Below are 14575 nucleotides of genomic sequence, written 5' to 3' on the forward strand. Positions count from 1 at the left end.
TTGTTCATGCCTTGGACCGACTGCACCCAATGACCTGTGAAGCGTATTAAAAATACATACGCCCAGGCCCCAGCCCAGGGGCTGCCCTGGACCCTGCACTTATACAGTCACTGTCACGAGAGTCTACGGCTTGGCCAGTTTTAGTAACCTTTGGTCTGGTCTGGTCTGGTCTCCAGTGTGCTAGGGAAAAGACCAGGTCAGACAGGCCAGGAGCCCACTCAGGACAGATACCCAGGACAGGCCCTGGGAGCAAAGCAAAGCAGGATAGGAAGCCAGGTCTGATTTCCAGCCCAGGGCACCCACCACTCTCAAGTAGGAAATCACCAGAAACCTGGGCTTCCCACCTGCTGTCTGCCTCAATGGGTCAGGGGGCAAGGGTTACCAGTGAAAGGGAAACTTTCTAAGTCAGGCACAGTATGCAGATCTAGAAAAGGAAAACCGGTAGGAAGAATAGCAATAGTTCACAAAGCAAATACTCTACTTGGACCTCACACAGAGCCACCTCTGTGCCCAATACTTTTCTAAGCACTTCCCATGTGCTAACTCAAGGAATGCTCACAACCAAGATCATGTTCATTTTATAGATGAGAACAGTGAGGCACAGACCTGCCTAAAGTCAGCAGAACTGGGACTTAACCAGGCAGCCTGGCTCCAGAGCCTGGGCTGCTTCTCACTACTTCCTTGGCACTGCCTGAAGAGAGGCAGTGTTACAGCTACTATCCAAGAAGTGCCCTGGCAGGCCTGTGTACGTACATCAGAAGTCTCCTGAAAGAAATCTCTGCACTGCAGCTCTGTGTCTAACTCCCATCTTACAAAACTGTGCCTCAGAAAAACTTTCCAAGAACCCAGCAGGGCCAATGCAGAAGATAGGAGGGCTGCCAGTATGAGGAGGTAGCACAGAGGCCTCCTGGAACACTGGAGCACTGTGCTGAGAGTCATCTAGTGCATCATCTGCACTGCAGCTCTGTGTCTAACTCCCGTCTTACATATGGAAAACTCCAGCCTACCTCATGGAGTCAGAACACGTGGTTCGCCTACTTAGGAGTGTATCCGAATCACCGAGAGGGTTTGTGTAAACACAGCTTGCTGGGCTCTACCCCCACAGACTCGGATGCAGTGGGTCTAAGGTGGGGCTCAAGAATTAGCATTTCGAACAATTCCCAGGGGATGCTGACGTTGCTGGTGAGGCCCACACTGGGAGGACACCTGGCCCAGCACACAGTGGCTACTCCATGGAAAAGGTGGGTGTTGGCCATGGCAGGTACATCCCAGGATGTTTAAAGTCTGTCTGGCTGCTTGATTCCAGAAACTAGCAAAGCTCATGAGATCAGACCCAGCTCCGCCTTTCGTATTATCCCAGAGGCTCTGAGTAGTCCCTGGTGCTCAGTGAGGCACACAGAGAGGTTCGGAAATATTTCTGAAAGAGAACCCACAGCGGAGGAGGAAAATACAACAGAATTTGGACAGTTTCAGTATAAAGCAATGAGAAACATCTGAATCAAATTGCTTTTAAAATTACACCATTTTAGAAGTTAAAGGAGGGGAAAACCTCTGGGCCAAAATGTGTTTTAAAAGATTTATGGCCTCCAAAGTGTTAGCACAACAGCAAAAGAGGCTGGGGAAGAACTCGCCCTCCCAGGCTTCTGCTGTCTGCTCTTACGAACTGCTCCAGCCAGATGATTAAACTAACCTTTCCCCGGTCTGACCACAGGGCTGCTTTTTCCTTTGGTCCAGCTCGGTCCAGCCCAGCCGTGCTCTGCTCTGCAAATATGTTTCTCAAGCATTTTCTGGCACAGGGAAATAGTGACTCTGAGTGGAAACACCCAGCCCCCAACAGGCCCAGCCTCATGGACTCCTAGGGGAAGTCAGGCAACAGAGGCCAGTCGAGGTAGGTGACTTTGCAAATAGGTCACAGCCCCAGACCTCAACAAACTGGCTGTTTGGAAGAGAGCAGGTGCCATCAGGGCCTGGGATGGATGAGGGAACTGAGACACGAAGACACACGAGGAGAGCTTACCAAGGCTGGACACTCACCCCAGGGTAGCAGTAGGACCTAAATTAAGGCCCAAGTCTAACAGCAATCTAAACAACGATCTAAAAGCAAATACCTGAAAGAGACTCTCACCATGTGAGAGGCAGGAGCCCCAAGCCCCGGGACCAGCTCATGGTTGAAGCAGCTGGTAGCCTTGGGCAAGCCCCATGCCCAAATGGGCCTCAGTCTCATCTACAATACGGGAGGTACTGAAAGAGAGGCTCTGACCGCACCAGCCTGGCACCCAGGAGCTCCTGCCTGGGTTTTCCGAGCTTTGCTGCTGGGGCCTCCCACCTCCTTCATGTCCTCTCTCCTCACTCTGAACCTTCACTTTCTATCTCATTCCTAGCGGGGCTTGAGATCAGTTGCACCGTCTTTTCATCCCACTTAATATTAGAATATAAGCATGTTCCCACCCTGTAATTGAAAAGTCTTAATTAACATTTTCAGTGGCTGCATCGTGTTCCATTCAAGATGTTCCATAGATGAACCAATCCCCTATCAATGAACAGGTAGGCTGTCTTCAATTTTTCACAGATATAAATAACTCAGAAGTGAAATCCTGCGGTGGCTCATGCCTGTAATCCTAGTACTTTGGGAGGCCAGGGCGGGCGGATCACTTGAGGTCAGGAATTCAAGACTAGCCTGGCCAACATGGTGAAACCCCGTCTCTACTAAAAATACAAAAATTAGCCGGGTGTGGTGGTGCACACCTGTAATCCCAGCTACTCAGAAGGCAGGATAGTGGCTTGAACCCAGGAGGCAGAGGTTGCGTGAGCTGAGATCATGCCACTGCACTCCGGACTGGGCGACAGAGTGAGACTCCGTCTCAAAAAACAAGCAAACAAACAAAAAAGTGAAATCCTTCTGCCTGCAGGTATGTGTACTGTATGAACCAACTGAAGCCATACAATTCTAGCCATGGAATGGAAGCTCTTGGAACTGGTGACAGTGAGGGGTGGGGGAGGCTGGATGAGGGGCCATGAACTGCAGGGGAATGCAGGGTGCCCCCACATTTGGATACCTTACAGATGCCGGGAAACAGCCCCTGACAGCTTGAAGGATTTGGCTGTTTCCTCACCACTGTGCCCCTGACATCCTCAGACAGGACCCACCCCACCCCTCCTCGGATGTGTAATAAGTCAGGAAACACTAAGCTCGTATAAATCATCCCTTTCTGCCAGACAGCAAATCAGGGTGTGAACCATGGGGACAATGTCAGGGGATTTGGAGGAACAAGCCAGGCCTCAGAGGAGCCGGTGTCTAAGTGGTCACCTGAGCAGCGACAGGGGAATTGACTCAGTCTGCTCCTGCCCCCAGCAAACCGGTCTCAGACAAGCTGCCCAGACCAAGATGATTCGTCTTTCCCAGAAATAACTCAAGAAGAGAGGCCCCTCAGCAAGAATTCTCAGCTCCCTGCAGCCACCCAGTGTGCACCCTGCAGCACTGTCCCTCTCCCAGGCTTGGCACAGTTCCTCACAGCCCCTCCTCACCCACTGCCCACACCCAGCCCTGCGCCTGAAGGCTGAGTGCCCAACTCTTCAGTGGCCGCAGCAAATGCTTCTGGCCCATGACGACTTCCTCGGGCTTCACCAATGCCACCCTTTCTCCTACACCATTCTGGTCCCAGAAGACCCTTGGGTACCCCTCATGCCAGGCCCAGCACCAGATGCTGAGACCTAGAGATGAATGCAAGAGCATCCCTGCCCCTGAGGGGCACCCACGCCAACCACCTGCAGCCGCCAGGCACCTCTGTCCACACGTTCTCCTCACCGCCGACAGGTGTGTACTCCTGCAGGCAGTGAGGCCCACATCCGCGGCTCTTTGGAGTCTTCCGGGGGACTCAGGGTTGCTAAGTACATGAGGATTCTTGCCCACGCACCTCTGCCACCATCCAGCAACATTTAAGGAAGATCTGAAGTTCCAAGATCATAAAGACTGTGGACAACACCTGTCAAATCCACTCTTGACACAGATTAGGAAAACTGGGACCCAGGCCAGCGCACCTCCCATCCCATCCACGAATGCAGCCGCCGCGTTTCACCAGCACCAGGAGACTCAGCCCACAATGTCCCTGCTTTGTGCCACGCGGGAACAGCTGCTCTCCCCTGACTCCAGGAGGACCCTTCCCAAAAAAGCTGCTCAGAGACCGGTGCAGGGAGCAGCGATGGGTAAGGAGGCTGTGGGGTCCTCACAGAGCAGCAGACATCTGGCCCGAGACTGCCAACAGGCCACCTGCCCTGTGGCAACTATGGTCACGAAGGCTGGGTCCACCCTCTGCTGGAACCTCACCAGCCAAGTCACCCTGCAGTCAAACAACAAGAGACTGCGGGGTGGGCAGGAAAGGCATCAGGGGTGGGGTGCAGTGGGGTGGCGTTGGGAGGTGAAGGCCTTTGCGGAGGTGCTGTGCTCCAAGCTTTGGGCCTCCTGCCTGGCCCCTACTCCCACCACAGATCAAGAATCCCTCAAGCATCTGTTGCTATTGCACCAATAATGACAACTCAGCCTGACACTAGAGGGGCTCCCCCGCAATTACATTCTAATTACTGTCTAATTAGTGCCTAAGTCTGTCCTCTACTGCTGTGTGACACATCAGGAAATTGCACCATGGTGGTTCATGATCCACTCATGGCTTGAAGAGGCAGGGTGCAGGGCGGAGGGATGGGGGGATGGTTCCCACTGAAAACCCTGCGGCAGGCCAGACGTACACGGAGGCCAGGCTTCCTGGAGCTCACAAGGCCTCAGAGCATGAACAGAGGGGCAGCTTGGGGCGTCCCCACAGGCCAGGGATGGCCCTGAGCCAGGGGAAGGAAAAGACCATGTGGCCCCAGGACCAGGGCCCCTCCACCCGCTCTTCCCGCCCTGTGCGCTTGGCTCCTCCCACTCCACCTAAGAGCTCTTCCTCCACTCCCAGCCGTCCCCCCCACACAGAGGGAGGGCCTAGAGAGTCCCTGTCCAAGGGGCACAGGGTGGAGAGGCATCGTCCAGCTCAGAAGGCCATCTCCCCAAGGGGGCCTGAAGGTTGACCTCAGATCTCCCTTTCCTGACATGGGCCACACATCCCAGTAATGACCTCCCACTTAGAATCACAGGACAAATAAAAGCAAATATAGTAACAACCCCTCGCAGACCCTCAGGTCCACTCTTAGAAACACCAACTCCTAAACCCCTCCGAGGGTCTTTCCGTGTTCCTGATCCCCGTTTCCCGTTCCGTGTTCACAGGCTCCGCGTGTCCTGTGAACCAGCAGCCCCAGCATCGTCTTGGCACCCAACAGAAATGCAGAAACTCAGCCCCGCCCCAACTTACTGAATCGGGGTCTGCACCGAAACAAGCCCCCCACAACTGCGTACACATCAAAGTGTGAGAGGCGCTACCCAAGCGCCAGCCGGAAGAAAAGGCGCATTCTCTTCCCCGGCTGCTCTCTGAGCTGTGCCTGAGCCGTGAGAGCAACAGGGCCTGACTAAATGCACTGGAACAAAAAGGGAGGAACAGAAATCGAAGTCTCTCCATTCCTCCGAGACAGAAATAGTTCTGTGGCCTCCAGATGGACTGTGCAGACACAGGGGAGGTCTCGTCTTCCCGCCAAACTTTCCCAACGGGATGCTGGCACCGACGGCCCAGTGGAAACCCGAGAGTCTTTCTCTTTGGGGCAGTAAAATGAGAGGCTGTGGCTCGTGGAGTCTCTTTTGTTATAATTAAGTTGGCCAAAAATTCACCTAAGATAGTAAATTCCGTACCTGACCCTCTAATTTGAGCCAGAAGGCATCAGGAGACAATTACTTTCCAAAACAGTCCTTGGCAGGCAAGAAGCAAGAAGTTCTCTGGGCACATCTCGAATGTGCCAGCTGCACGCACCCCAGGGCTGCCTGGCAGCGACCACGCCCCTCCTCCCTCTCTCCCCTCCCAGTACTCAGGCCCCACCCGCCGCTGTCTGAGGCAGCTCCGCCCCAGGACTTGGGGTGGCCAGACCTCCTCGCAAACTCACAGGCAACCTTCACGGTGCCTTGGATTCCCGGGAGCAGAGGCGCCCTCCTCTTCGCCTTCCATAAACCCAGCGTGCCTCCCTGATGACATAGGCCACCACTCTAATTAAATCCTAATGGGCTAATGAAAAACACCCCTGCTGCCCTCCAAGTGTGCAAAACAGAAAGTACCTCCTTGGGTAGCTACCGCTGCTGCTGCTGCTGCGGCCACCACCAAAGGAGAGGCCTTTTTGCCTGGGTCGGGGAAGCTAGCGGCCTCCAGGATCCCACTTTTGGCTTCTTGCTTCTCGGAGGCAGTGGCTGAGGCAGACGTCTCCATCTCAGCCGCTCATCGTCCTAGGTGGCAACCCTAAAAGAGAAGACAAAGACACTCACCAACACTGCGCCCAAACCCAGCCGGGAAACGCCGACCCAGATTCACACCGCCACTCGCTTCTAAAGCAACCCACTTCATTCTAATTCTCTTATAATTAGGAAGGAGGGTTTAATTAATTTTGAGAATTATTAGTCCTGGGATTCGTCTGGTCTTCTGAACGACCCCACGGACAACTGCAGGCCATTCTCATCATCTTCTACCCAGATTCTAAAAATCTAAGTAACAAGTTCCTACTGATACGAATGGCAGGTAACCTCTGATGGGGGAGTAAAGTCAGAAATAATGACCTCTGTCTGCAAATCATGGGGAAAATAAAAATAAATATGGTGACAATGACCTGGAGGTCCTCAAAGAAAGGCCCTCATTTTCAGGTTGCTTCCCTGCTCACCAGAACCTTTCACTTATTCATCTGCATGTTCGCTCATTCCTTCACCCATTCATTCAATAAATGTTCACCCTTTATTGACTCACATGCACTCAGTCAACATATTTTTAAGCCCCTAGTATGCATCAGGCATCACGCCTGGTGCTGAAGATACAATATGTGGAGTTTACATTCTCCTTGGGGGCAAACAAGGGGAAAATAAATGTAGATTTAATTTTAGTGAGTGGGAGGTGGCTCAGGAAAAGAAAGCAGGACAGAGAGGGTTGCAGGGGCACAGTGGGGCAGCACTGCTGGGCCTCTCTGGGGTAGGGATGGGATGCCTGAGGGGCCACCCCACTGCAGCCAGAGGGCAAAGCCAGAAGCCAGGGGCCATGTGGGAAGAGGCTGGCTTCTTTGGGTAGTGACCAGAAGGGAAGTGCAGGCGTCAGAGGGTCTTGAGCAGGGGAGGGGCAGGACTGACTCTCTGTGTAAAGGGATCACTCCACTGTTGTGCAGAGAACAGGCTTTTCGGGGGAGAGGGGCCTACTGCATTGACTCAGGGAGAGACAATAAAGTTTGGGTTAAGCAGGTGGCAGTAGAGCTGATGAAACATGGACATGCTTTGAAGGCAGAGCCAAAAGGCCGGGCTACAGACTGGATAAGGAGGGACGGAAAGTGGCTGTGAGCAAGGGAGGAACACCCAGAGGGATTCGGGAAACAGGCAACTTCCGTCTCCAGCTGGGTTGTGGGTCAGAGCAGACACTGGCAATCCAGCCTTCATATCAGAAGAGAAATCTGAAGGTCACATGTTTGGTTTTTGTTTGTTTGTTTTTGAGACGGAGTTTCGCTCTTGTTGCCCAGGCTGGAGTGCAATGGCGCGATCTCGGCTCACCGCAACCTCTGCCTCCCAGGTTCAAGCGATTCTCCTGCAATCCTGAGTAGCTGGGATTACAGGCAGGCGCCACCACGCCCAGCTAATTTCATATTTTTTGTAGAGACAGGGTTTCCCCATGTTGGTCAGGCTGGTCTCAAACACCTGACCTCAGGTGATCTGCCCGCCTCGGCCTTAGTCCTAAAGTGCTGGGATTACAGGCATGAGCCACCGCATCTGGCCGGTCAGATGTTTTAAAGAAGGTGGTGAGGAAGACAGCTGGCATTTTTGGCTGGACACCTGGAGGAGTGGGGCAGAAAGGTTACGGGCAGCTGTGTGAAGGTCCTGCAGAGAGTGTGGGGATGGGGGTCACATTGTGCAGACACCTGCAGTCAGCTCCACTGCCAGGGCCCTCAGCTAAATCCACATTAGTAGGCCCTAGAACTTTTCTGTCTTTATTTTTATTTTTATTTTTATTTTAGACAGAGTCTCACTCTGTGACCCAGGCTGGGGTGCAGTGGTGTGATCTCAGCTCACTGCAACCTCCGTCACCCAGATTCAAACCATTCTCGTGTCTCAGCCTCCCGAGTAGTTGGGATTACAGGTGTGTGCCATCACACTCAGCTAATTTTTGTATTTTTTAGTAGAGACAGGGTTTCACCATGTTGGCCAGGCTGGTCTTGAACTCCTGGCCTCAAGTGATCCACCTGCCTCGGCCTCCCAAAGTGCTGGGATTGCAGGCATGAGCCAACGAGCCCAGCCAAGAATTTTTCTTTTTTGAGACAGGGTCTCTCCTGTCGCCCAGGCTGGAGTGCAGTGGCACAATCAAAGCTCACTGCAGCCTCAAACTCCCGGGCTCAAGCGATCCTCCGGCCTCAGCTGGGACTATAGGTGCACGCTACCACACTCGGCCTAGAATTTTATTTTTTAAATCCACACAATACTCCACATCGTTTTAAGTAGAAAAAAATGAGTACACAAGAACAATGGAGGAGCCACATGAAGGATGTCCACAGCTCCTGTCAGCTCCTGGCTCATCTGCACACACCAGTCTGGCCAGTTTCCACAATCTTTCAAAACTCCCTGCCCAGAAAGCCCAAGAAAGTCAAGAAGATGGGACAGAGAAAAATCTCCTTGCCGGTGAGTCAGGGGCCTCCTTGTGGCCTAGAAATTCAGGGATTGCTGCCTGCTCTTTTAAGCCTACTTTAAAATCCACCCCTTAAGATTCTGGCTATCTGAATGGCCACCAGCAGTATGCACTGGTTCGTGCCTGCTGTTCCTCTGCCCCTTACCTGGTCATAGGCACCACCACACCAGTCACCTGAGCTGCATCCTTGAACCACCTTCCTCCTCTCCTCCCCACACACACGAAGACTGTGAGCCCCATCACTTCACCCCACACCCCCTAGCACCTGCACGCCTCACCAGCACTGCCTCTCCCACTGGCTGCTCTGTGCCAGACACTCTTCCCCTCTGGGTCCTGGCACTTTTCACACCTCTGGTCCACTCCAGTTTATTCCCTGTGCTTCAGCCAGGGACCTTCCCAGAAACCACATATCACTCCATCCCTCCCCTGCTGAGCCCCTTGGTCTTCAGGTAAAGTCTTCCCATGTCTACCTACAGCTTCCTCTCCCTACCAGCTCCCTGGCTGCGTGACCCTCCTAACAGGGATAACTGGCTCTGCCCTTGCACACAGCCAGGCCTCTGCCCAAGCTGTGCCACTCACTGGAAACCGTTCACCTTTCTGTGTTTGATGGACTCTTACTCTTCCTTCAAGGTGCCACTCAGACGTCACCTCCTCCAGGAAGCCCCCCTTCCCCTCCTAGCCCATGGTTGGAGCCCTGAAGCAGTCAGATCACGTCCCTACTCAACGTCCCCGGATTACATTCATCACCTTCAGGCCAGGAGCTGTTCAGCACAGCATTGCCATAGCCAGGCCCAGCCCAAGCTGGTAACTAGAAGGCTCCGTCCATGAAGAACAGACCCAAAACACAGCAGCTGCAGCTTCCTCATGGCAATTCCACCTATTCACTTCAGCACAGCGGATGTCATCACCAATTCTTATAGGGGAGGAAGCTGAGGCCCCCATGGGGAGTGAGCTGCCCAAGGCCACTCCCCAGGGAGGCACAGGGCCAGGCCTACAGTCAGATCCTCCAGCCCAAATGCCTCCTGAGACCTCAGGGTGTGGTCGCTCCAGAAACCAGGTGAACGTAGTGAGGGAGGAGGGGCATTTATTCAGATGCCCACCTCCCAGACTGTGGCTCGGGGAAAGGATGTGCACACAGATGCACCTGACGTTTCGTGAACGCCTGTGGGGAGCAGATGCAGCAGGGGGGTTCCAGGCAGTGCCCACTGCATCCGTGGCCTTGCCTTCCCACCCCTTCCCAGAGAAGAAGATAGTACACAGAGCCAAGAGGCTGTGTAAATCATAGGAATTAGCCGGATTAGCACAATTTCTAGGTAAACACCAGGCGCCCAGGGTCCCAGGCAGCCACTTTCACTCCCCAAAGCTCATCTGAGGCAGACCCGTCAAGCCCTGCAGCCCCAGCGGACAGTCTCACCTGGGCCCCCAGGGGCTGCCTGGGGACAGCAGGGAGGGTCTCTCCAGGGATGGTTCCCACAGGCTCCACAGGGCTCCAGAAAAAGAGGGGCTGGGAGTCACAGCACTTACCACAGGGAGGAGAAGAGTCAATTCCTCACTTTACCTTCGAAACACACAGCTCTGCCGCTGTCCAAACAACCACAAAGGAAACACAGCCACACTCTCCAAAATTCTGCTAAGGGGGTGGGGCAGGTGCCCGGGACCCAGGGCCTGGAGGATCCCCCTGTCCATTAGGAGGTTCACCCAGGTCGCCTGCTCTCTGGGGCCTCAGCAGGGGCACTGGTGACAGCAAGAAGCTTCAGGAGCATTTCTGGGCCTTCCCCTGGAGATTCCGATTCCCCAAGTCTAGGCAGGGGGTGGCAAGAAGAGCTGCATTTCTGTTAGTTCTACAACTGTTTCTGACACAGAATCGGTATATGAAAAACCGAACGGGGTGCTTATAAGGTCCCTTCTGGCTTCCAAATAATCTACAAGTTCAGCCAGGCGTGGTGGCTCACACCTGTAATCCCAGCACTTTGGGAGGCCGAGGCAGGCGGATCCCGAGGTCAGGAGATGAAGACGGTCTTGACTAACATGGTGAAAGCCTGTCTCTACTACAATACAAAAAATTAGCCGGGCGTGGTGGCATGCATCGGTAGTCCCAGCTAATCAGGAAGCTGAGGCAGGGGAATCACTTGAACCTGGGAGGCGGAGTTTGCAGTGAGCCAAGACCATGCCGCTGCACTCCAGACTGGGCAACAGAGCAAGACTCTCTCAAAATAAATAAACAAACAATCTACACGTTCCGGTTAAAGCAGACTATCTAACCTGATTTTAAAAATACATTTTTATCTTTGCTAGTTTGGAGCTGAAGTTGGTGTCTCCCTCGGGCTACCAGTGGCATAAGTCGTAGATATGCCCATGCTCACCGACTTAACGCCGGCCATTCATTACCCCCACCGCTGACCTTGCCCTTTGATGTGTTAGTAAAGCAGCACATGTATTCTTGATCACAGATGCGGTGCCCTGAACATTTTAGACATCGCATCATCGCTTTCTTTCATAGTCCTGTGTCTTTTCTTCTATGCATTTATAGCATTATTGGAGGAGTCCACAAACTGCATTTGGTTGCCAAGGGGCCCACGGCAGAGAAAAGGTTAAGAACTCTGAGTTAAAGGACTGGCTTGAAGAATAAATTAATAATCAGAGCAGAATGAGCGAATCACCCTGAAACCTGAAATCCCAGACACCCTCCCGCCACCTGGCTTCTTTTAACTCCTCTAACGAGTGACTCACAGGAATTAGAGCATTGTTCCCCAGGCAAAATCAATCTCCAGGAGAGAGAGGAAGCCTCGCCTCTCAGCAATCACAAGACACCACAGAGCCACGGTGTTCTCACCTCTGCTGTGATGTCAGCTGTGCGGCATGCGTGCCCAGAACCCCCACACACACATCGGCACACACGGATGCACACACACACATGCAAGCTCACATACTCACACAGCACACAGCACATACACCGACAAACCACATACACAGCCACACGCATGCATACACATGCACGCAGGCCACATACACACGTGCACACCGCATTAAAGTCACAGATGTGTGCATGGGCACACACATATATAAAGTCACACATGGTCACATGCACCACACATACGCTCACAGCACATATGCAGCCACACACGTGCACACATACAGGATACATGTAGTTACACGCAGAGGTACACGAACACTCACATGTATCTTTGCTAGTTTTTATCTTTGCTAGTTTGGAGCTGAAGTTGGTGTCTCCCTCGGGCTACCAGTGGCATGAGTCGCAGATACGCCCATGCTCACCGACTTACGCCGGCCATTCATTAGCCCCCTCACACTCACATGTATATATACAAGGACACAGACCCAGGCAAACACGTGCACATACACGAGAGATCAACACGTGCCCTGCCTTGATTGCAGACTTATTTTTAAGATCCAAGGAGATAAAAAGTGAAAGCTCCTGGAGTGAAAAGCACAGGGCCGCCCGGATTAAGGGAAATCATCATTCTAACCTCATGACAGCTAAAAGGGGAGCAGCCAACTCACGGCCCGAGGCCCTGAGGACTGGTCCTATATCCACCAGGGGCTGGGCACCAGTCCTTTCCTCTCCCATCACATCACTGTCTCCATTGGGAAAATGACCTCAGGGACACCAGCCCAATGCCACAATGCCAAGGCTGGCAGCCTAGAAGCAAAGGGGGCTCTGACTCCCCAGGTCGGTCCCCACTGTCCCACCCAGACAAATTTACATTCACTCCTCCACCCTGAAGGAGATAGGGACGTGAGGAACGTAAGGGTTCCCCAGGACTGCTGGCATTTTACTGCCAGTGGCAAAATAATCCTATTTTAAAACATGAGGCACTGAATTCTCCCACAATGAGAGGTGTGTGTGTGCCTGGACCAGCATCGTCTGCATCCACTGTGTGTCTGTGGCCATGTTACTTCCCCTCTCGGAGCTTCAGTTTGCTCCCCAGTGATGCAGAGTACCCTCCTTCCCAGGGTGAGTGGGAAGACAGTCAGCCTTCCCAGCACGGCCCAGAACACCTGTTATAGCAGCTGCCCTACATGGGCAGCTTCTTGCATTTTCTTCTTCTCCAAGAAAAAATCACCTGCCTGCAGGGCGCTGGGGGGATGGTCAGGGCCTCCGCCAGCTCCTCGGACCTGCCTGTGGGGTCTGAGGCCAAGGCAGCACCAATTTCTGCCTTCTCTGTCCACCTTCCCATCACTGTACATGAAACCGAAGCCTGCCATGGTTTCACTAGGGTCCAGCAGGATAACAGCTCCGCACAGCCCCAGAGAGCGGCACCAACAAGGAGCTCCAGGATTGGGGCCAGGCAGAGCTCAGGAAGGTGTGCCAGGCCTTCCAGAGTGTGGAGGGGTGGGCAGCTGTGTCAAATGCCCTGTCCCTGGCTCCTCCTCTTCCAGTCATACCACACTGGGAGGGGAACCTGTGCTGGTCCCTCTTCCACCACTCCAGCCAGGGACTCCCACAGCTCACAGCCTCCACTTTGGGTCCTTTGGGGAGACGGCAAACTCAGGAGGGGAGCCCAGACCCTGCAAAAGATTCCTGCACTGGTCAGATGTGGGGACACAGGGCCATGGGGTCCAGGCCAGCCCCATGCCCCTCAGGCTCTAAAACCTTGACCTTGGCTTCCCCCAGACAGTGAGGGGGATGCACCCCCAGCAAGGTTATCCAGAAACTCGAAAGTGGCGATGTTCGTGAGGCACCAGTGCACAGCCACTGCTCCCAACAGACTGCCCTGTTTCTCTACGGATTTGGTGCATGGCCCACCACTCCACCTGGTACCCAGTAGGCCGTGAGGACAATGAAGGGAGACACATCTGGAAGAAAATAAATCACTCTTCCAAAATCCCCTGGGATCCATGGCTCCCACGCTGACTCAGAGGAAGAAGGGTCCTCTTGAACTGCTCTGTCCTTCCTGAGACCCCCTCCTCTGCCTAGGATGACCCTACACTGGGAGCCCCATGCTCAGAGAAAGACAACAAAACCTTCAAGCACACGTAGGTGTCCCGAGCCGGCTAGCTCCTCTCCTCAAGTAATTTCACCTTTCACAGCAGCTACTCCCACTGGGCCAATATCTCGAACCTTGCTTTCACTTAAAATCAGAGGCCCGGAGAGGATAAGTAAGCTCCCCAGAGTCACACGGCTAAGATACGGCAGTGCTGGCGGTCCAGGGCATGTCTGCTGGATTCTAGTTTTCTACTTTCTCCATCATGGCCAACTTCTTTGTATGCATAGATGCCTGCCAGGCTCCAGAATTATTATAGGGGTGTCAAAATGTATAAAAGCACAGCTCTAGACACACATGTAAAGAGTTGTTGAGGCAGGCACTTGTGTAGAGAGTGCTTCAAAGTCCACGGCAGTATATGCTAAATGTCAAAGAAGCAGCAGTGAGTTTCTACCTGTGGGAGTTCAACAAGGGCGGGCTACCTGAGGAGGTCAGAGGAGGCTTCCTGGTGACCCTCCAGTCTGCCCTGTGGCTTCCAGTCAGAGAATGAAAGGGTCCTGAACTTAGCCCAGACAGCACAAAGGGAAGAGCACTCCAGGGTCCGGGAACTGCATGAGCAAAGGGAGGGAAATGCCCTTGGCACACTAAGGCAAGAAAAAAAGTGTTCCCACAGGGAGACAGAAGTACTTGAGGCCAGGTGCGGTGGCTCACACCTGTAATCCCAGCACTTTGGGAGGCCGACGAGGGCGGATCACCTGAGGTCAGAAGCTTGAGACCAGCCTGGTGAAACATGGTGAAACCCCGTCTCTACTGAAAATACAAAAATCAGCCAGCTGTGGTGGCAGGCGCCTGTAA

General features: G+C 53.5%; 1 protein-coding gene across 1 annotated transcript in view; it reads right to left on the reverse strand.

Annotated features, from left to right (window-relative positions):
* Positions 1 to 14575, reverse strand: part of LOC112617135 (zinc finger protein GLI2) — a 258170-nt gene that overhangs the window by 190212 nt on the left and 53383 nt on the right. Inside the window, exon 2 of the mRNA XM_025373869.1 lies at positions 6188 to 6365. Coding sequence (XP_025229654.1) covers positions 6188 to 6335 — 148 coding nt within the window. The 5' untranslated portion in view covers positions 6336 to 6365. The remainder of the gene's footprint in view (positions 1 to 6187; positions 6366 to 14575) is intronic.

This window comes from Theropithecus gelada, unplaced genomic scaffold (assembly GCF_003255815.1).
Source record: "Theropithecus gelada isolate Dixy unplaced genomic scaffold, Tgel_1.0 HiC_scaffold_15883, whole genome shotgun sequence".
Lineage (NCBI taxonomy): Eukaryota > Metazoa > Chordata > Mammalia > Primates > Cercopithecidae > Theropithecus > Theropithecus gelada.